General features: G+C 37.6%; 1 protein-coding gene across 1 annotated transcript in view; it reads left to right on the plus strand.

The window, feature by feature from the left end:
- The window catches only part of PCNX2 (pecanex 2), a 313,479-nt gene that overhangs the window by 120,046 nt on the left and 170,700 nt on the right, over positions 1 to 22,733 (plus strand). The window contains exon 15 of the mRNA XM_073879043.1: positions 432 to 523. Coding sequence (XP_073735144.1) covers positions 432 to 523 — 92 coding nt within the window. The remainder of the gene's footprint in view (positions 1 to 431; positions 524 to 22,733) is intronic.

Genomic DNA, 22,733 nt, shown 5'->3' on the forward strand with positions numbered 1-22,733 from the left:
CACACACACACACACACACACACACACACACACACACACACACACACCAAGCACTGCTTGTTTGTTAGATCGCTCTCTCTCTGTCTAGCTCCCCTTTCTTCTGCAGAAACCTTCATCTGTGATGTTTATTTCGGCCAGCAACTCTCAATTGACAGTAAGGAGGTCTCCATATCTCCACGCTGGACATGTTCACACAGTCTTCTAAGAATGTTGCCAAAAATTCCTTTTCAGTGCTTTCCTCCAGAAGTTTTAGTAAATGGTCAGTCTCTCTCTCTCTTTTTTTTTTGTATTAAGTCATCTGGTGCTTTTGACTGATCCTATAGAGGTATTCTTTGCCCCTTTGGCAGGCATTTTGCACTTGAAAGCTACAACCTTGTCTTTGCACTTTCTTCCATGTATTGATTGTGAGACTGTTGGTGTTTGTGTTGCAGCTGTTTGTGGGATGACATCGGCTATTTACAGCGTGGCCCGGAGTGCCGTGGCCACTGGCCTGCTCCACGCATTCTGCTTCAGCGCCGTGAAGGTAGGTGTGAGGCCCGAGGGCCTTCTCCCTTCTCCTTGCAGCCATTAAATCGACTGGTGGTTTAAGTGAACAGATATTTTCCTCTAATTACAAAAGAAGTGGGATCTGAGCGCATCAGGAAGAGCAGGGCCTGGCGGGTGGCGCCTCGGTGGTATTGGAAGACCCCTTACGCTATCTGATTTGCCAGGGAGCACTGACCCCCCCCTCCACACGTGTCTCTCGGCATCATTACTGACCCTGCAGGGGCCTCTGCTGAGCACGATGGTCAACAGGACCTGTGTGTTTACCTTCTCTGCTTTCTGGAATGTCGCTCAAAAGATGGGAAAGAGATAAAATTGCCTGAAGCTTTGTGGACAGAGGACAGGAGAGGATATGATAGCAACAAAATTTTAAAATCTAGAAAACAGATGGCCCGTCAATTTGTCCAGATGGAGAAAGTTGAAGCTTAGGCTGGCAGCAGCGGAGGCCCGAGAGGATGAAAAAACAAGATGAGCGTTAAAGTAAACTCTAAAGTAAACTTTAGAGTTTAACTTTGGGAAAACACAAAAGTTGTGTCCGAAAAGAAAGGTAACGATTGTGCACGTGTGGCTCAGCTGTGAATAACAGTTTGCATTTATGGTGCTCTGAATAACGCTTACATCTATAATGGAAGAACAGGGGAGTGTGTGTGTGTGTGTGTGTGTGTGAGTGTGTATGAGTGTGAGCGTTGGGACCATCTTAATCTTGTCTTCTGTCCTGGAAAGTCGGCAAATAATATCTAAAATTGGAAAAAGTCAAGAAATAACAAAACAAGCACGTTACTTGGAAATAGGGAGGGTCATAGGGGCAGAAGAAATAGCTGGAAGGCATTGCCTTCAGGAAGCAGGCATTTGGGCCATGAGGTGCTGTAGGCAGGGGACACTCCTGCTCATTTTCAGTGTCATAGAACTGTAGAGTTTCCGTAACATCTGAAGGCAGTAACACCCATAATGTTGTCAGGGGCATCTCCATTCGGGAAAAACATTAGTTAATATTACACATATGTCTTGAGTTGATGAACATCCTACATTTACTGTTTTAAACAACAGATACCTCTTAGATAAAATAAAAATCAAACATAAAAAAAGCAAATAAAAATAAGGCACGTTCCAAAGGGTTTTTAATATCTATCCAATGACACTTCTTAGCTAACTTCTTAAGAAGAGTTCCTTAAAATCCTATTAAACGCATGGTTGTGGGTGGCAGGAAGATAATTGTTTCCCATTGTGCAAAGGAAGGCATGCAATATGATTGTCTCCCAGGGCATTCCCACGGAAGCTCTCTGTGATCATCCACAGCGTGGTTTCCTCCTTCACTCCTCCCATCCTTTGCATAGATGTTTTCCTTTGGAGAAAGAAAGGGGGAGGAAGATGAAGATTCCCTCTTCTAATACACAAAGGTAATTTAGGTGCTGTTGGTGACCCTGTCACCACATTTATCCTATCGTGCAGAACAACAGCTACATAATGAATCGATGTTCTTTTTTTTGCATGCATTTCTTTATTCTGTCACAGGACCCCAGGTATTTTATTCAGGAAAAGTACTTGGGTAGTTCTTTTTTGAGTCCTTGCACTTCTGAGGACCTCTTTCTACTGCCTTTTGGTAAAACAGCTGCGTATACAATTTTGGGGTCACAGGCTCTTACTTGCAGGGCCCCTTGTATAGTACTTACTCTGTTGTGTTTCAGTGTTTGTTTACATATTTATATTTCATCCCCTTTTCATTTTTTACTTTAAAATTTTTTAAAGATAGAAGTATTTTTGAAGGTTTTTGTTTTGTTTTGTTTTGGTTTAATTCCAGTTAGTTAACATACACTATTATATTAGTTTCAGGTGTACAAGACAGTGATTCAACACTTCCGTACAACGCCTGGTGCTCATCACAACGGGTGCACTCCTCAATCCCCAGCACCTGTTTCACCCATCCCCCCACCCACCTGCTCTCTAGTAACCATCAGTGTGTTCTCTATAGTTAGGAGTCTGTTTCTGGCTTATCTCTCTCTCTTTCTTTTTCCCTTTTTGTTTTGTTTCTTTCTCTTTTTCCCTGTTTGTTTTGTTTCTTAAATTCTATATAAGAGTGGCTTATTTCCCTTAGCATTATACTCCTAGCTCCATCCATGTCATTGCAAATGGCAAGATTTCATTCTTTCTATGGCTAAATAATATTCCATCACGTGTAAATACCACATTTTCTATAAACATTTGCTTATAGGTATTAGTGTGGATATGTGTTTTTATTTATACATAGTAAATACCTAGGAGTGGTATTGATGGGTCAAATGGTTAGTTAATATTTAACTTTTTAAGAAACTGCCAAACTGTTCTTCAAAGTGTGCCATTTTTGATCCCCTCATAATCTTTGAGATTTCCAAGTGTTCCAGATTCTTTCTAGCACTTAATATTTTAATAGTTCTTAAAAATAGTACTCCTTCTAGTATGAACTAGTGTCTAATTGTAGTTATAATTTGCATTTCTCTAATAATGAATGCTGTCAAGTAGGCTTCATATGCTCGCTTGCTGCTTATGTTATCTTCATTGGTGAAAAATATGTTAAAGTCTTTTGCTCATTAAAAAATTGCATTACATGTTCTTATTGAGATATAAGAATTTTTTACATGTTCTGAATGCAAGTCTTTTATCAAATATATATGCACATATATTTTTCTCTAGTTTGTGGCTCGTCTATCCATTTCATTAACAGCATTTTTCAAAGAGCACAAGTGTTTAATTATAAGGAAATCCAATTTGTCAATTATTTATTTTATGGTTTGTACTTTTTATGTCCTATCTAAAAAATATTTACCTAACACGAGGTCACAAATATTTTTTCCTAGAAGTTTGATAGTTGTAGCTCTTACGTTTAGATCTGTGATCCAGTTTGAGTTGATTTTTATGTATGACAAGAGGTAAAGATTGAGATTCACTAGCACAACTGTTGAAAAGAATAACCTTTCCCCATTGAATTACCTTGGAATCTTCGTGAAAAAACAATTACCGGCTTCTAGTTTCTGGTCCAGTATGTAAGGAGTTTAGAAGTTGTAACTCCATCCTAACAATAAGTAAATAACTGAACAAACTAAAGAACCAACAACTCTTTTTAAATCCATCAGAGAAGGCAAGAAGCAAGCAAGTTGCTGCTTCCAAAATTGGAAAGACGGACAGGTAGATGCAGGGAATCACATCCCACTGAAACCGGAACCCAGGAGCGGAAACCTCTGTGGGAATGAGTCCCAGGGCAGGAAAACCTGAACTGTCATCGAGGAATTGTTGAAGGCTCAGTGTGGGCAAGTCTGTGGGTTAATATCTCCAGGGGGGACCCAGTCATCAGAGAGAGCCCACACTTTCTGTGGGTTTTACCTCCAGGAGCTTGAACAGGTTCTCCCAGTGAATATCAGAGAAAAATCCCCTCTTGCTTTCAGCAGGTGGAGGGTAAGAGGAAACGTTTTGAAATATATCAGAGCATTAGTCTCTTCTTCTTAACAAGGCCTGACCTCAAGATTTCACCACAGCCTGAACTACTCGGATTTTTTCAGAGCCTAACTGACTTGGAGGAAGGGAAATGCCAAACTCCATTTGGCTCTAGCCTTCCATGTAGGCAAAAGGAAATACCAACTCCAATCCAACCCATTCTGGCCATTCTGTCCCATCTAAGATGGGGACGGGATTCAGAAGCATGAAGTTCATGGTCCAGAGGCACAGGGTCACTAAAAGACTAAGAAGTGATCATAGGACTATAGAATACTTCTCCCCATACACCTTAACACCACATCAGTAAAGGCTGGTTTACCACAGTTCCTTTTACCCAGTAGTAAAAAATTGCAAAGCATACTAAAGGCATAAAACACAGTTTGAAGGGATAGAACAAGCATCAGAATCAGATTTAGATATGGCAGGGATGTTGGAATTATCAGTTTGGAAATTTAAAACAATTATAATTAATAATTGATAATATTGACAATTGATAATTGACAATTGAAAATTGATAATAACTAATAATATGATTCTAATGAATGAAGTAGATAGCCTGTAAGAACAGATGGGCAATGTAAGCAGAAAGATGGAAATTTTAAGGAAGAGCCAAAAGGAAATACTAGCAATTAAAAAACAAAAACAAAACACTGTAACAGAAATGAAGAAGGCCTTTGATGGACACAGCCGGAGAAAGAATCTCTGAGCTTAAGGTGGTGTCAGTAGAAACTTCCCAAATGAAAAAGCCAAGCGAAAAAGACTGAAGAAACAAAATATCCAAGGACCGTGGGACAACTACAAAAGGTGTGACATATGTGTAATGAAAATACCAGAAGGAGAAGAGAAAAAGGAGCAGAAAAAATACTTGAAGTACTAATGACTAAGATTTTCCCCAAATTAATATCAGACACCAAACCACAGATTCAGGAAGCTCAAAAAACCCCAACCAGGATGAATTAAAAAACAACAATAACAACAAAAACAAAAACTAAACCAGTGCATATCATTCAAAATACTAAAAATCAAAGGTAAAGAGAACATCTTGAAAGAAAACAGAGGAAATAAATATCCCTACCTTAACTTAGAGAAGCAAAGATAAAAATTGTGTCTGACTTCTCCTTGGGAACTGCAATGGACTGAATTGTTTCCCCAATTTCATATGTTGAAACCCTAATCCCCAATGGGATGGTATTTAGAGATGGGCCTTTGGGAGATAATTTTGTTTAGATGAGGTCATGAGGGTGGGGCCCTCATGATGGGATTAGTGCCCTTGTAAGATGAGAAAGAGACACCAGAGCTCATTCTGTCACTGCTGTGTAAAGACACAGAGCATGTGACCTTTTGCAAACCAGGAAGAGAGCCCATACCAGCATCTGACCAATTGGGGCACCATAATCTCTGACCTCCAGACTTCAGAACTGTGAGAAATAAATTTATGTTGCTTAAAACAAAATTTATGTTAAGACAAAAAAAAAAAATTCCACCAACCTATAATTCTGTACCCTGAAAAATTGTCCTTCAGAAATAATGAAGGAGATTTGTTGCCAGTAGACCTGCCTTACAAGAAATGTTAAAAGAAGTTCTTCAGGGAAAGGAGAATAGTGTTGATCTGACACTCACAATTACATAAAGAAGGGAAGATTATCAGAGAAGGAATAAGTGAAGGTTAAATAAACACTTTCATTTTTCTATTCTTATTGCAACCATGTATTCAAATAAATATAAGTATATAGTTATTGTGAGATACTTACACTACCTATAAAGTGGTATAGTTTTATTTGAAAGTGGACTTGACTTAACTATAAACATATATTACATACTCTAAGGCAGCCATTAAAAATGTTTTTAAAAAACTATAACTAATGTGTTAATAAGGAGAGAAAATGAAATCATATAAAATCAATTAAAACCACAAAAGGCAGAAAAAGAGTGGAAGACAAAAATAGGAACAAAGAACAAGAGCAAGGAATAAATAGCAGTAACAAAGATAGCAGATATTTATCAAACTATATCAATAATCACTGTACACATCAGTGTTGCAAATATACCAAGTGAAAGGCAGAGATTGTCAGAGAGGATCAAAGAACAAGACCCCGTTATATATTGTCCACCAGAAACCCACTTTAAATTTACAGACATATATATCTTAAAAGTAAATGGATGGAGAAATATATACCATGCTAAAATTAATCGAAAGAAAGCAAGAATAGCTATATTAATTTCAGACTTCAGAGCAATAGAGCAGACTTCAGAGTAAGGGAAATTTTCAGAGATAAAGAGTAGCATTACATAATATTAAAAGGATTAATTTTCCAAGAAGAAATAACAATCCTTAATGTGTATGTTATCTAACAACAGAGCATCAAAATATGTGAAGGGGAAACTGATAAAATTGCAAGGAGAAAAAGACGAATCCACTATCACAGTTGGAGACTTTAACACCTCACTATCAGAAAAGTACAGATTCAGCAGGCAGAAAATAAGAAAGGGCATAGTTGGACTCTACAGCATCATTTTTCAACTGAATGTATTGACACATGTAGACTACTTCATCGAACAACAGCAGAATACACATTCTTCTCAAACTCACATGGAACATTCACTAAGAGAGACCACATTCTAGGCCATAAAACATATATTAGCAAATTTAAAAGAATAGAAAGCATACAGGGTCTGCTCTCAGACCACAGTGGAATGAAAAATCCCCAAATATATGGAGATTAAACAACACATTTCTAAGTAACACATAGGTCAAAGAAGAAATCTCAAGAAGAATTTAAACAATATTTTGAACTAAATGATAATGAAAATACAATTTATCAAAACAAGTAGGATTGAGCCAAAGCAATGCTTAGAGGGAAAATATAACCTGGAATGCATATATTGGAAAAGAAGAAAGATGTAAAATCATTAATCTAAAATTCCACCTTAGAAAACTAGAAAAAGAAGAGCAAATTAATTCTGAAGTAAACAAAAGAAAATAACTAATAAAAATTAGAAAAAAATCAGGACGTTGAAAAATAGAAACTGATAGAGAAAATCTACAAAACAAAGAACTGGGTTTTGAAAACGATCAATAAAGTCAATAAGCCTGTAGCCAGGCCAACTAAGAAAAAAAGAGAGGAGATGCAAATTACTAATTAAAGAAAGAAATGAGGGAATATTACTACAGATTCCATGGACATTAAAGGATAGTAAAGGAGTATTGTGAATAACTCTATACCCACAACTTTGATAACTTGGATGAAATGGACCAATTTCTAGGAAGACATAATCTACCAAAAACTCACAGAAGAAGAAAAGCCCTATCTGATTAGGCTTGCATATATTAAAGAAAGTGAATCAATAATGAACAAATTTCCAAAACAAAAACACCAGGCTTAGATAGGTTCACTCATGATTCTACTAAACATTTAGGGATGAAATTGTACCAATTCTCGGCAACTGATTTTAGAAGGTAGTGGTGGAAGGAATACTTTTTGCATGTTCTATGAGGTCAGAATTACCCTGACACTAAAGCCAGACAAAGACATTACATGAAAAGAAAACTACAGGTCAATACCATGAATATATGCAAAAGTCCTCAACAAAGTATTACCCAGTCAAATCCAACAATGTATAAAAAAAATTATACACCATGACCAAATGGAACTTATTTGAGATATGCAAGGCTTGCTCAATATTCAAAAATCAATTAATATAATTCATCACATCAACAGGCTAAAGAAGGAAAATCACATGATCATATCAATAGATACAAAAAAAAAAAAAGTTTGAAAACATCCAGCACCGATTCATGACAAAAACTGGCAAACTAGAAATAGAGGGGAACTACCTTAACTTGATAAAGAACTTGTACAAAAAACCTACACCTCACATCATCATGGTGAGAAACTAGGAGTTTTCCCACTAATTTCAGAAAGATGGTAAGGATGTCCTCTCACTACTCCTTTTCAGCATATTGGAGGTCCTGCCTAATGCAATTAGAAAAGAAAAGGAAATAAAGATACACTGAGGGGCAAGGAAGAAATTAAAACCATCTCTTCACAGATGTCATGGTTTTCTATATAGAAAATTCAAAAATTGACCAACCTCCCCCAGAATTAACAAGTGATTTAGCAACATTGGAGGATATGAGGTTAATATACGAAAGTTAATCACTTCCCTATATACCAGCAATGAACAAGTGGAATTTGAAACTAAAAGTACCATTTACATTAGCACCTCCTAAAGTGAAATACTTAAGTATAAATCTGACAAAATATGTGCACAATCTATATGAGAACCACAAAACTCTAATGAACAATATCAAATAATTAAACAAATGGAGAGGTATTTCTTGCTTATGGATAGGAACAGTCAATATTGTCAAGATGTCAGTTCTTCCTGACTTAATCAACAGATTCAATGTAATTTCAATCAGAATCCCAGCAAGTTATTTTGTGGATATTGACAAACTGATTCTAAAGTTTATATGGAGAGACAAGACCTAAAATGGCCAACTCACTATTGAAGGAGAATAAAGTTGGAGGACTGATAGTACCCAACATCAAGTCTTATTATATAAAAATATTATAGTCAAGATAGTGTATTATTGATGAAAGAATAGACAAATCAGTGGTATAGTGCAAAGAGCCCAGAAATAGATCCACATAAATATAGTCAACTTATCTTTGACAAAGGAGAAAAAACATTACAATGGATCAAAGATAGTCTTTTCAACAAATGGTGCTAGAACAACTGGACATCCACATGAAAAAATGAATCTAGACACAGACCTTGCATTCTCTCATAGATTATCTCAGAATGCATAATAGATTTAAATGTAAAATGCAAAACTATAAAACTCCTAGAAGATAACATAGGAGAAAAACTAGATGACATTGGTATGCCGATGACTTTTTAGATGAACATTAAAGGCACAATTCATGAAAGAAAGAATTGATAAGCTGGATTTCATTAAAATTAAAAATTTGTGCTCTGTGAATGACACTCTAAAGAGAATGAAAGGACAAGCTACACACTGAGAGAGAATATTTGCAAAAATCCTATCTGATATGGTTATTCAAAATATATAAATAACTCTTAAAAATTACAATAAGAAAAATAACTTGACTAAATGGACAAAAGCCTGAACAGACACCTCACTGATGAAGAGGTACAGATGGCAAATATAAGCATATGAAAATATGCCCAGCATCATATGTCATTAAGGAATTGCAAATTAAAATAATAAGATACTACTACACAGCTATCAGAATAGCACAGATCTGGAACACTGACAACACCAAATGCAGGCAAGGATGTGCAGCAACAGGAACTCTGATTCATTCTAGTGGGGATGCAAAATCATATAGCCATTTTGGAAAAGAGTTTAGCACTCTCTTTGAGAATAAACATACTTGTATCATACAGTCCCGCAATTGTGCTCCTTGGTATTTACCCAAAGAATTAGAAAGCTAAGTTTGTGCACAAACCTGTACACAGATGTTTAGAGAAGCTTTATTAATAATTGCCAAAACTTGGGTACAATCAAGATGTCCTACAGTAGGTGAATGGATAAATAAATTCAGAAAATGGAGTATTATTCACTTTCCTCAAAATGAGATATCAAGCCATGAAACAATATAGAGGAATCTTAAATGCATCTTACTAAGTAAAAGAAGCTAATCTGAAAAGGCTGTATATTGTAAGATTTCAACTACATGACATTCTGGAAATGGCAACACTCTGAAGACAATTAAAAGAATCAGTGGTTGCCAGCAGCTAGTGGGGAGGGATGAATAGGCAAAACATGATAAAAACGCTCTGTAAGGGCAGTGAAACTACTGTGTATGATACTGTAATGATAGATATCTGTCATTGTGCATTTGTCAAAACTTTTACAATGTACAACACCAAGAGTGAACCCTAATGTAAACTATAGACTTTTGGTGATAATGATTTATCAATGTAGGTTCCTCAGTTGTAATAAATGTAGTACGTTTGTGCAAGATTTTGATAGTGGAGGAGGCTGTGTGTGTTTGTGGGTGCAAGGGGTATATGGGATCTCTCTGTATTTTCCACTCACCATTGCTGTGAGCCTAAAATTTTGCTGTGAAACTCTAAAAAATAGAATCTATAAAATCAATTATCCAGATATGTGTGGGTCTATTTCTGGACTGTATTTTATCCTGTTGTTCTATATGTCTATCTTTACACCATTACCACACTATTTTGATTACTGTACCTTTGTAATAAGTCTTGAAATAAAATGGTATGTTTCAACATGATTCTTGTTTTTCAAAAACCTTTAGCTATTATAGATCTCATTTCTTTCAGTATAAGTTTCAGAATGTGTTTGTCAATTCCTACAACAAAAGCTTGTAGAAAAGAAATTATATTGAATTTATAGAACAATATGGGGAGAACTGATACAACAATATTGAATCTTCTTATCCATGAGCATGATATTGCTTCATTTATTTGAGTCTTTGTTAATTTCTGTCAGAAATATTTTGTACTTTTCAACCTGCAATTACTACACGTTTTCACACTTATTACTATTTCATGTGTTTCATGCTATTGTAAGTGATATTGTGTTGTATAATTTAAATTTCTGATTGTTCATTGATAGTATATACACTTAATTGCTGTATATTTAGTATATTTAGGGTAGTAGAACCTTGCTAAATACTTACCCTAGGAACTTTTTTGTAGCTTCTTTGGGATTTTCTATATAGATAGCCATTTTGTCTGTGAATAAAGACAGTTTTATTTCTTCCTCCAACCCATATATCTCTGATTTCTTTTTCTTGCTTTATTGTACTGGCTAAAATCTCTAGAGCAATGTGATTAGAACTGCAATATCAGATATTCTTGTCCTGTTCCCAATTTTAGGGGAAAAACATTCAGTCTTTCACTATTAAATGTAATGTTAGCTGTGGGATTTTTCTAGATTCCTTTTTCTGAGACTGAGTAATTACCCTTAGATTCCTAGTTTGCTGGGAGTTTTTAATCATTCATGAATATTAAATTTGCCATATGCTTTTCCTGTGTCTACTGAGATCATATTAATTTTTCTTTTAATCTGTTGACAAGATGAATTACAGTGACTTTTGAATGTTGAATTGATCTTGCATTTGAAAGATGAACTCCAGTTGGCCATGATATATTATCCTTTTTATACATTGCTCAATTTTATTTACTAATATTTTGTTGAGAAATACTGTGTCTATGATCATGAGGTTTCTAGTTTTCTTTTCTAGTGATGCTTTTTTTGTTTTGTTATAGGGTAATGACCTCATAAAATGAGTTGGCAAGCATTTCCTTTTCTTTTATATTCAAAAGGAGTTTGTATAGAATTGGTATTATTCATTAAAGAAGTATTTGGCAAAACTCACAGGTGAAACCATCTGGGGGTGGAGTTTTCTTAATGAGAATGTTTTTAACTAAAATTCAATGAATATAGAGTTATTCAGATTATCTGTTATTGAAATAGTTGTATCCTTCAAGGAATTTGTCCATTTCTCTATATTTTCTAATTATTGACATAAATTTACTCATAATATTCTTTATTATGTTTTTGTAAATTTAAATTTAATTAGCCAACATATAGTACATCATTAGTTTCAGATGGAGTGTTCGATAATTTATCAGTTGCATATAACATCTGGTGTTCATCACATCACGTGCTCTCTTTAATGCCCATCATGCAATTACCCCATCCCCCCCACCCACCTCCCCTCCAGCAACCCTCAGTTTGTTTCCTATAGTTCAGTGTCTCTCATGGTTTTTCTCCCTCTCTGATGACTTCCCATTCAGTTTTCCCTCCCTTCCCCTATGCTCTTCTGTTTTGTTTTTTAAATTCCATATATGAGTGAAAACATATGATATTTGTCTTTCTCAATTGACTTATTTCGCATAGCACAATACCCTTCAGTTCCATCCACATTGATGTAAATGGTAAGTATTCATCCTTTCTGATGGCTGAGTAATATTCCATCGTATTTATATACCACATCTTCTTTATCCATTCATCTGACAAAGAACATCTTGGCTTTCCACAGTTTGGCTATTGTGGCCATTGCTGCTATGAACATTGGAGTGCAGGTGGCCCTTTGGATCACTACATTTGTACCTACTCTACTTAGTAGAACAATTGCTGGGTCATAGAGTATCTCTGTTTTTAACTTTTTGAGGAAAATCCATACTGTTTTCGAGAGTGGCTGTACCAGCTTGCATTCCCACCAACAATGCAAGAGGGTTCCCCTTTCTCTGCATCCTTGCCAACATTTGTTGTTTCCTGACTTGTTCATTTTAGCCATTCTGACTGGTGTGAGGTGGTATCTCATTGAGGTTTTGATTTGTATTTCCCTGATGCCAAGTGATGTGGAGTGTTTTTTCATGTGTCTGTTGGCCATTTGTATGTCTTCTTTGGAAAAATGTCTGTACATGTCTTCTACCCATTTCTTTAGTGGATTCTTTGTTTTTTGGGTGTTGAGTTTATAAGTTCTTTAAAGATCTTGGATACTAGCTCTTTACCTGATATGCCATTTGCAAATATCTTCTCCCACTCTGGATTGTCTTTTAGTTTTGTCGAATGTTTCCTTTGCTGTGTAGAAGCTTTTTATCTTGATGAAGTACCAATAGTTCATTTTTGCTTTTGTTTCCCTTGCCTTTGGAGACATGTCTAATAAGAAGTTGCTGCGACCAAGGTTGAAGAGGTTACTGCCTGTGTTCTCCTCTAGGATTTTGATGGATTCCTGTCTCACATTTAGTTCTTTCATCCATTTTCAGTTTATCTTTGTGTATGGTGTAAGAAAATGGTCCAGTTTCATTCTTCTACTATGGCTGTCCAATTTTCTCAGCAGCGTTTATTGAAGAAACTCTCCTTTTTCCATTGGATATTCTTTCCTGCTTTGTTGAAGCTTAGTTGACCATAGCGTTGAGGGTCCATTTATGGGGTCTCTATTCTTTTCCATTGATCTATGTGTCTGTTTTTGTGCCAGTACCATACTGTTTTGATGACTACAGCTTTGTAATAGATCTTGAAGTCTGGCATTGTGATGCCACCCCAGATTTTGTTTTCTTTTACAATATTCCTCTGGCTATTTGGGGTCTTTTTTGGTTCCATATAAATTTTAGGATTATTTGTTCCAGCTCTGTGAAAAATGTCAACAGTATTTTGATAGGGATTGCATTGAATGTGTAGATTGCTCTGGGTAGCATAGACTTTTTTCCAATCCGTGAGCATGGAACATTTTTCTATTTCTTTGTATCCTCCTCAATTTCTTTCATAAGTGTTCTGTAGCTTTTAGAGTACAGATCCTTTGCCTCTTTGGTTAGGTTTATTCCTAGATATCTTGTGGTTTTTGGTGCAATCATAAATGGGATTGATTCCTTAATTTCTCTTTCTTCAGTCACATTGTTAGTGTATAGAAATGCAACTGATTTCTATGCAGTGATTTTATATCCTGCCATGTTGCTGAATTCCTGTATGAGTTCTAGCAATTTTGGGGTGGAGTCTTTTGGGTTTTCTACATAAAGTATCATGTCATCTGTGAAGAGTGAGAGTTTGACTTCTTCTTTGCCAATTTGAATGCCTTTTATTTCTTTTTGTTGTCTGATTGCTGAGGCTAAGACTTCTAGTACTATGTTGAACAACAGTGGTGATAGTGGACATCCTTGCCATGTTCCTGACCTTAGGGGTAAGGCTCTCAGTTTTTCCCCATTGAGAATGATATTCGCTGTGGGCTTTTTGTAGATGGCTTTTATGATATTGAGGTATGTTCCCTCTATCTCTACACTGTGGAGAGTTTTAATCAAGAAAGGATGCTCTATTTTGTCAAATGCTTTTTGTGCATCTATTGAGAAGATCATATGGTTCTTGTCCTTTCTTTTATCAATGTGATGTATCATGTTGTTTGGTTAGCAAATGTTGAACCACCCTTACAGCCTGAGAATAAATCCCACTTGGTTATGGTGAACAATCCTTTTAATGTACTGTTGGATCCTTTTGGCTAGTATTTTGGTGAGAATTTTGCTATCCATGTTCATCAGGGATATTGGTCTGTAATTATCCGTTTTGATGGGGTCTTTGTCTGGTTTTGGGATCAAGGTAATGCTGGCCTCATATAATGAGTTTGGAAGTTTTCCTTCTGTTTCTATTTTTTGAAACAGCTTCAGAAGAATAGGCATTAGTTCTTCTTTAAATTCTTCCCAGAATTCCCCTGGGAAGCCATCTGGCCCTGAACTCTTGTTTGTTGGGAGATTTTTGATTACTGTTTCGATTTCCTTGCTGATGCTGGGTCTATTCAGGTTTTCTATTTCTTCCTGTTTCAGTTTGGCAGTTTATAAGGTTCCAGAAATGCATCCATTTCTTTCAGATTGCCTAATTTGTTGGCATATAGTTGCTCATAATATGTTCTTAAAATTGTTTGTATTTCCTTGGTGTTGGTTGTGATCTGTCCTCTTTCATTCATGACTTTTTAATTTGGGTCCTTTCTCTTTTCTTTTTGGTAAGTCTGGCCAGGAGTTTATTGATCTCATTAATTCTTTCAAAGAACCAGCTTCTAGTTTCATTGATCTGTTGTACTGTTCTGGTTTCCATTTCATTGATTTCTGCTCTAATCTTCATTATTTCTCTTCTCCTGCTTGGTTTAGGCTTTATTTGCTGTTCTTTCTATAGCTCCTTTAGGTTTAAGTTTAGCTTGTGTATTTCAGACTTTTCTAATTTTTTTGAGAAAGGCTTGTATTGCTATGTACTTCCCTCTTAGAACCACCTTTGCTGTATCCCCAGGTTTTGAACAGTTGTGTTTTCATTTTCATTTGTTTCCATGAATTTTTTAAATTCTTCTTTAATTTCCTGGTTGACCCATTCATTCTTTAGTAGGATGCTCTTTAACCTCCAAGTGTTTGAGTTCCTTTCAAATTTCCTCTTGTGATTGAGTTTAAGTTTCAAAGGATTGTGGTCTGAAAATATGCAGGTAGTAATCCCAATTTTTGGTATTGGTTGAGACCTGATTGTGACCCAGTATGTGATCTATTCTGGAGAATGTTCCATGCGCACTCGAGAAGAATGTATATTCTGTTCCTTTAGGATGGCATGCTCTGTATCTGTGAAATCCATCTGGTCTGGTGTGTCATTCAAAGCCCTTGTTTCCTTGTTGATCTTCTGCTTAGATGATCTGTCCATTGCTGTAAGTGGGTTGTTGAAGTCCCCTACTATTATTGTATTATTGTCAGTGTGTTTTTTTAATTTGGTTATTAATTGTTTTATATAATTGGCTGCTCCCAAATTAGGAGCATAAATATTTATAATTGTTAGATCTTCTTGTTGGATAGACCCTTTAAGTATGTTTTGTGTCCCTCTTAATCCCTTACTACAGTCTTTGGTTTAAAATCTAATTTGTCTGATATGAGTATTGCTACCCCAGCTTTCTTTTGATGTCCATTAGCATGATAATTCGTTCTCCACTCCCTCACTTTCACTCTGGAGGTGTCTTTAGGTCTATGATTCTCTTGTAGACAACATGTGGATGGGTCCAACCTTGCTGGATAAAGTATTCTTGGTTGCATGTTTTTCTCATTTAGAACCCTGAATATATCATGCCAGTGCTTTCTGGCCTGCCAGGCCTCTGTGGATAGATCTGCTGCCAGCCTAATATTTCTACCTCTGTAGGTTAAGCACCTCCTGTCTCGAGCTGCTTTCAGGATTTTCTCTTTATCTCTGAAATTTGCAAACTTCACTATTATATGTCAGGGTGTTGATCTATTTTTATTGATTCTGAGAGGAGTCCTATCTACCTCTTGTACTTGAATGGCTGTTTCCTTCCCCAGATTAGGGAAGTTCTCGGCTATAATTTGCTCAAATATACTTTCTGCCCCCCTTTCTTTTTCTTTAGGGACCCCAATAATTCTAATATTGTTTTGCTTTATGAAACGCTGATTTCTCAAAGCCTCCCCTCATGGTCCATTAGTTGTTTTTCTCCCTTTGCCTCAGCTTCCTTCCTTTCCATCAACTTGTCTTCTATGTCCCTGACTCTCTCTCCTGCCTCATTTGCCCTAGCTTTTAGAGCATCCAGTTTAGACTGCATCTCAGTTAAAGCATTTCTAATTTTGGCCTGATCATATTTTATTTCTGCACAAAGATTCTCTACTGTCTTTTATGTTTTTTTCAAGGCTAGCTAATAACTTTATAATCATTTTCCTGAATTTCAGCTCTGACATATTACTTATGTCCATATCCATTAGATCTTTTGCAGAGCGTATTACCTCTGGTTCTTTCTTTTGTTGTGAATTCCTCCTTCTAGTCATTTTGCCCAGAGATGAATGGATGAATGAGAGGACAAATTAAAAAATATCAACCATGCCCCAAGGGAAATACACACTAGACAAATCCGAAGAGGTCAGAAACCAAAAAAGAAAAGGAAAATAAAAGGGGGAGGGAGAGAATATAATCTCCCAGGTGGATAAAACAGGGTGATCCACTTTGTCCTGGGTATATTTTGGTCTGTTTGTTAGAAAACACTAAATTCCAAAATTGTAAAGAAAGCAAAACTTATATATATATATACACACAAAAATAAAGTTGATTACAGTGAAAGGAAGTCAAAAATGAAGAATATATCTATAAAATGTACATGTAAAAAAACTGAAAGTTAAAGACTTAAAAACAAAGAGTTAATAAAATAAGAAACTAGTTGAAAAGGAAGAAAAGAAAAAAAGAAAACAAAATTTTAAACTGAAAGACATACAGATCATGAGGAAAAAAACCTCAGATTCTATATACTATGTGCCCCCCAGTCCTGGAGTTTGCAGTCCTGTGTGCTCTGAAAACTTGTTTTCACCTGTTGTTCCAGCTTGTCTTCTGGGGGAGGGGCCTACTGTGCTGATTCTCAGGTGTTTTTATCTAGGTGGAGTTGTACCACCCCTTGCCAGGGGGCTGGGCTCAGTGTAAGCTGCTTCTGGTTGCTCTGTGTGGCTTTTGTTCCCTGAAAGCTTTCTGCACCTCTCTAGAGGATGAAAATAAAAATAGCCGAGCCCAATCTCCAGCCCTAGAGTGGAAAGACTGTGGTCCTCTCTCTTCGGTAAACCCTCAGGGATAAGCCATCTTCCCTTTTGTTTGTGCTAAACTCTGCAGACTCCTGCGGTGCATGCCCTCACCGATCCTCCCCTGGGAGCGGGGGGAGGCAGAGAGGGTCACCGAATTTCTGCCCTTTTGCAGGACCCCCACATGGAGAGCGGTCGTCTGCATACCCAGAATAGTGAGTTGCTGCTGCCCCATGCTCACAGATCTCATCATGCCCCGTCGTCCTCTCTTACGCCAAACCCACATATTGCATTTATTTCACCTGTCTGCTTGGGTAGACATTAGATTCTGTGATCTCTGTCTTATAGCCGGGTAGGAATCGCTCTGATTTCTGCCAGATAATTTTAAGGCTCCCTGAACAATGTTTCCAGAGGTACCTCAGCTCTAAAATACAGGAAGAAAAGAAAGCAAAGTGAAGCATGTTCCAGGCACATACTACTAGTTCAGATATAATTTCCCCTGGTCAAGTGTCCTGCAGATGGAGTTTTAGGTGGTGATATCAGGAAGCTTCATCACAAGCAGTAGATGTGCTTGTAGAATACCTGGGACAATGCTCTTCTCTACATCATGCTCTTTACTCCAATATCCCCACCCATGAACCGGTCAAATAAAACTTGCTGCTTGCAAGTGAGTGGGGATCTGCAAATACTGCCAGTCCACAAATGTGCAAGTCCAAGTGTCAGGTGGTCTCCCAGCCCCATGGCTGACCTCAACTCCAGCTCTCCTACTTCTGATTTAGGTGATACCAGCAGAGGATGATCAAGATCTTGTCCTGCTTACTTCCCCCAGTACACTACACTCTCTCACTCTCTCTTTCTCAAGTGGAAAGTGGGAGCTGGGATCATATGTTGACCTCCAAACCTTTCTTCAGTGTAGTCCCCTCCATAAGATGAGGTCTGGCATAATTCCTTAGAGCCCATGGCTTATGCACAGGTACCTTCTCTGGTTCCTGGTGAGGATTTATGCTTTTCCCTTTTTGACTATTTTATTGGACATTTCATGGGAGGGGGAAAGCTAGTTCTCTGTGTTTTTAATGCCATTTTGACCAGGACCCCACACTTCTATACCCTTCTTTGCAACCCTGATTAACAAACAGCATCTGATGTACATGTAATTTTCTTCGGTCGATGGAAATGGGAACATGCAAGTTTTCTGTAAGTGGTGTAGGAGCTGAAAAGTTCACATCCAGTGCTGGCCAGCATATATTTATTTCTTTAGAAATCACTGGGCCAGGTCCTATAGAGATAGGAAAGGAGAAAAAGTCAGTTCAAAGATGATATGCTGTGGATGATCAGAAAAGGGAAAGTTGGTCAGAGAAGGTGGTTGTTCAGCACAGCCTTCAAACATTTTGTCTTTGGCCTAAGAACTTTGCCATAAGAGTATGCAGTCAAGCGTGTGAACCATTTTCATGAGAGTTAGGAATGAATGAGCATGACAGGTGGACGAGGTGATGAGGAAATGAACCTACTAATGGTGAATGAAAGAGGAGATTGGATCTCTGGGCAGTTAGCAAAGTTACTGAAAATGTTGAATGTAAGGCTAAAAACGCATGCTTTTGAGCCAGTGGGCATGTTGTGCATCCTAAGAATAGTGGTTACATGAAGGGAACTTACAGAAAGTCATCTGCCCGAAGATGTTGAGTGCCGTAGATAAGCTTATGGCCCCATTGGAGATGGAAACAAAAGGATTAAAACATCCCACCAGTTGAATTTGTCTCGTGCCTCTTGCTTTTGGGCAGGTAGGCCTCCTTTGATAGAGAAAAAGAACCCATTGATAATAGAATTATGGTTGAATCTATGGAAGACAGAATCTTCTTCCAACCTCAGAATGCTCTCTGTGAAGGAACAGCTCATTGGACTTCTTAGATTAGTTTCTAAAGGAGAAGTTTTATGCTCTGAAAAACCCCTTTCATCTGACAAGTGCTGAAGGCTCATTATTACCAGTTCAAATATTATCCAAAGTAATGTACACTCCTGGAATTGTCAAATGACTTTTCCCGCAAAATTCTTGGAGGGTTTCAGGAACTATTGAAGAATCTGGCACTCAAAAAGTCAGAAGTTTTTGAGTTTTTACCTAGTTGTGATTCATTTGTTATCATCCCCTTATCTTCTCCTGACTTTTTCATATCAGACATTGCTAACTGATCACAGCATTGTTCTCACTGAGGTCCATGGGGCCACAGGCTGCCCGGATGGTGCAAGGGATCAAAACTGGCCCAAGAGATTAAATTCATTTATGATCCTGGGCTGAGACTTTTGTTTATTTATCTTTCCCTTTCTGTTGATGGCATGCTATAAGCCTAAGTCACTGTTGGGTCAGAGTAAATAGGTTCCATTTTGCAAGCACACTGCTAGCTGTGTGATGGGAATGAACACTCCAAAGTCTCTGGGGTTTACTTAGTTGTGGAAACAGGCTTTTTACCAGGTGGAACTGGGGTACTTTGGAAAGGTTTATTTCATCGTAGAGAGGTATTGACTTCCCTTGCTCAGCATAGAACAAGCATCTCTCATGATAAATCGTGTGATCTCTTGTTATGGAATCTTAACGTTCTGTCTATACAGTATTTTGAAAAGACCTTTTGGTAAAAAGAGAGCAGTTTGCATTTCTCCCTTCTTATCTGTAAGTCTTGAGTTTACTGATGGTCACAGATTGACTCTCCACTTTAAAATGAAGCACCTATTAAAGGCTGTGAATTGAAAGAATGTGGTTAGCAAATTGGCAAGGGAGTCGTTCAGAAAAAAAAGAAAAGTTCACCCATCTTCAGCCTAACACACTTACCCAAAGCTGTGATTCCACTTCTTGTTTAACGATGCTTTTGTTTATGCCCTTTGTGCTTACTCTTTGCATTGCTGGAATTGATTTTGCCCCCCTTTTATCTCTGCTACACCATGATGGATTGATGAGCTCTCATGAACAATTTTAGCATGTCACCTGCCTTGCCAGAGCTATATTTCTTTATATGGGTCTTGGTGTATATTTATGCCCTTGATTTTTATTATCCTCATTTGATAGAAGGAGATTGAGGGAGTGTGAATTAATTTTGCTTTCTGGAATATTAATTAGGGGAAAAATTTGATTCCTTCTTTAATTTCATATTCTCTTTGAATCATCCAACATGGTAGCAAGTAACATAGAAATGCACTCTTCGTTGAATTAAATATTTGACAGTGATATGCAGAAACAACCAGAATATTTGCTCCCTGGAGAAATGGCTCAGTAGTTAATTAGCTGGGTTTTCTATATGTCTGGATAAACCATGATTTCTGGTTTTTCTTATTATCCCTTACAAGGAGATTCTATTTTATTGATGGCAAGGGGACCCAGAGGTTGAGGCACATTATTATAATTTAATGTTTCCTAGCATCATTAACAACTGCTTGTGGGAGAGGTTTTGCCATATTTTTCTAGGTACCACAGGGTTGCAGCTAAAACAATGACATTTCCCCTGTGTTCAGGATTTAAAATCTAATTGTAGATGTAAAACAAACTCAGAGTTCTAGAATAGTTTTAATTTTGAATGGACCTTAGATATCCTCTAGTTCAGCCCCTTCATTTTATTATTTAATATGAGAAAATGTGGGTCCAGCGAGAGATCAAGTTCCTCACTCGACATCACACATCCCAGATCCCAGATCTTGTATCTTTTTAGGCTTACTTCTGTGCCATCCTCTTCAGCACATTTGAAATGTAAATATATTTTCTAGCCCAAAGAACAATTCACAGGCATATAAGATACCTTGCAGGTCTATGGGACTTAATTTTTGAAATAATTTCCCAAGCGTTTTCTCATTTGCCCTTTATTATAGCTCTATGTAATACATGAGGAAGATAATAGCATTTCTATATTCCAGCCATAAATGTGAAGCACAGAGTGCTTAAGTTATTTGCCTAGGGGCACATGGCTAATTCACATTGTTTTCTCAATTGTAAAATGGATTAGAAATCCTACCCTCATATGAATGTTGTCAGAAGTAAATGAAATTAAATTGATAATGTATATAAAGTACCTAGCTCAAGCGTTCTCATAAAATGGTGTGGTGGGCAGAATTCTAAAATTGCCTCAAGACTCCTGCCCCCTGGTGTGCCTATTCTTGATAATTTCCAGCCCCTGAGTGTAGGTGGGACCTGTGAGTATGGTGGGATGTGATTAGGTTACATTATCTGGCAAAGTTGGAGGGATTTTGTGATGTAATTAAGGGCCCCCTAATTAGTTGACTCATTCAAAATGGAGGTAGTCTGGGATGAGTCTGATCTAATCAGACACGTCCCTTAAAAGAGGATCTAGAGGTCAGAGCCAGAAGACTCCAGGAGAGCCTCCCTTGTTGACTTTGAAGAAGTGAGCAGCCATGTTGTGAATGGCTTCTGGAGAAGGCCACATGTCAAGGACCTGAGAGTGGCCTCTCCAAGCTAGAGTGGAGCTCAGCAGATAGCCAGCAAAAGAATGAGGACATTAGTCATATAGCTGCAAGGAACTGAATTCTGCCAGCCACTAGTGAGCTTGGAAGAAGACCCCACGTCTCAGGTAAGATCGCAGCCTATCCAACCCTGTGATTTCAGCTTGGGGAGACCCTGAACAGAAGATCCAGCCATGCTGTGTGTGGACTCCTGACACCTGGACGTTTGTGTTGTTGAAGCCACTAAGTTTGTGGTCGTTTGTTACACTTCAGTGGGAAACTAATACAGATGCTATTATTAGCGTAACCAGTTGATGGTTATGAAGATGATGATGAACATAATGACCATAGTGTTAATAGTAAGAGGTTTGAAAGTGAAATCCAAGTTTTAATTCACTTTTATTGTACTGGACTTCAGATTATGTTTTTTGGTTAGAATCATGTCACTTCTAGCTGCAAGTGAGTGAGAATTACATCTTTTAGCTGTCTGAACAACTGGTAAGGAGGTTATTGCTTGTGGGGAAGAAGGGAGAAATAAATGTGTATCAGGTGGGCAGCTAGTGCTTTCTGTCACATTCCTCTTCCTGGGAAGTTAAACAGGTATAAATGGTCTAAACCCACTTAACGCTGGATTCTCAGGACCTTCAAACTTGGGTTGGTTGACCTTGACAGTGGCAGTTGACCCTGATGTGGGGAAAACAGGAAGAAGAATAATGATAGCTCAGTTGATCAAAATGTAATTGCAGTTGTTGAGTGAAGCTCTGGACTCAGGTTTTGGTAGTAGGCACAGAGTATGAAATGGTCAAATCCAGGAAATATAGTGAAATCAATATTGGTAGGATTCAGTGACTGTCCAATTTGAAGTCATAGAGGGGGCGGGCACGGGCACGTGGTACAGAAAATGCGAGGCGTGGAGCATGAGCCTTGGCTATCCCAATAGACATGGAAGTCTATACTTGTCCCAGCCATGCCAGCAGAAGTATATTTTTCTCTCTTCCAAAGGCCTGTGGACAATATTGTCCTTTGGTGTTCACTCAGTATTCTTTGCTTCTGTACGTAATCAGTTCTATGTGGAAAATACAGATACTCACCATAACAGCTTAGTAAGATACAAGGCTCTGTTTCCTCCTGTTTAAAAGGAGCAGCACTTACCTTTAAGGTGTGCTAACAACTGAATGGGATAATACATGTAAAGTGCCCAGTTGCTGTTGGTGTGTGCATTCCAGCATTCCCAGCTTGACCATGAGCTCCTCAAAATC

This window comes from Callorhinus ursinus, unplaced genomic scaffold (assembly GCF_003265705.2).
Source record: "Callorhinus ursinus isolate GAN/ISIS: 27379988/994484 unplaced genomic scaffold, GSC_fseal_2.0 scaffold32, whole genome shotgun sequence".
In the NCBI taxonomy this organism is placed as follows: domain Eukaryota; kingdom Metazoa; phylum Chordata; class Mammalia; order Carnivora; family Otariidae; genus Callorhinus; species Callorhinus ursinus.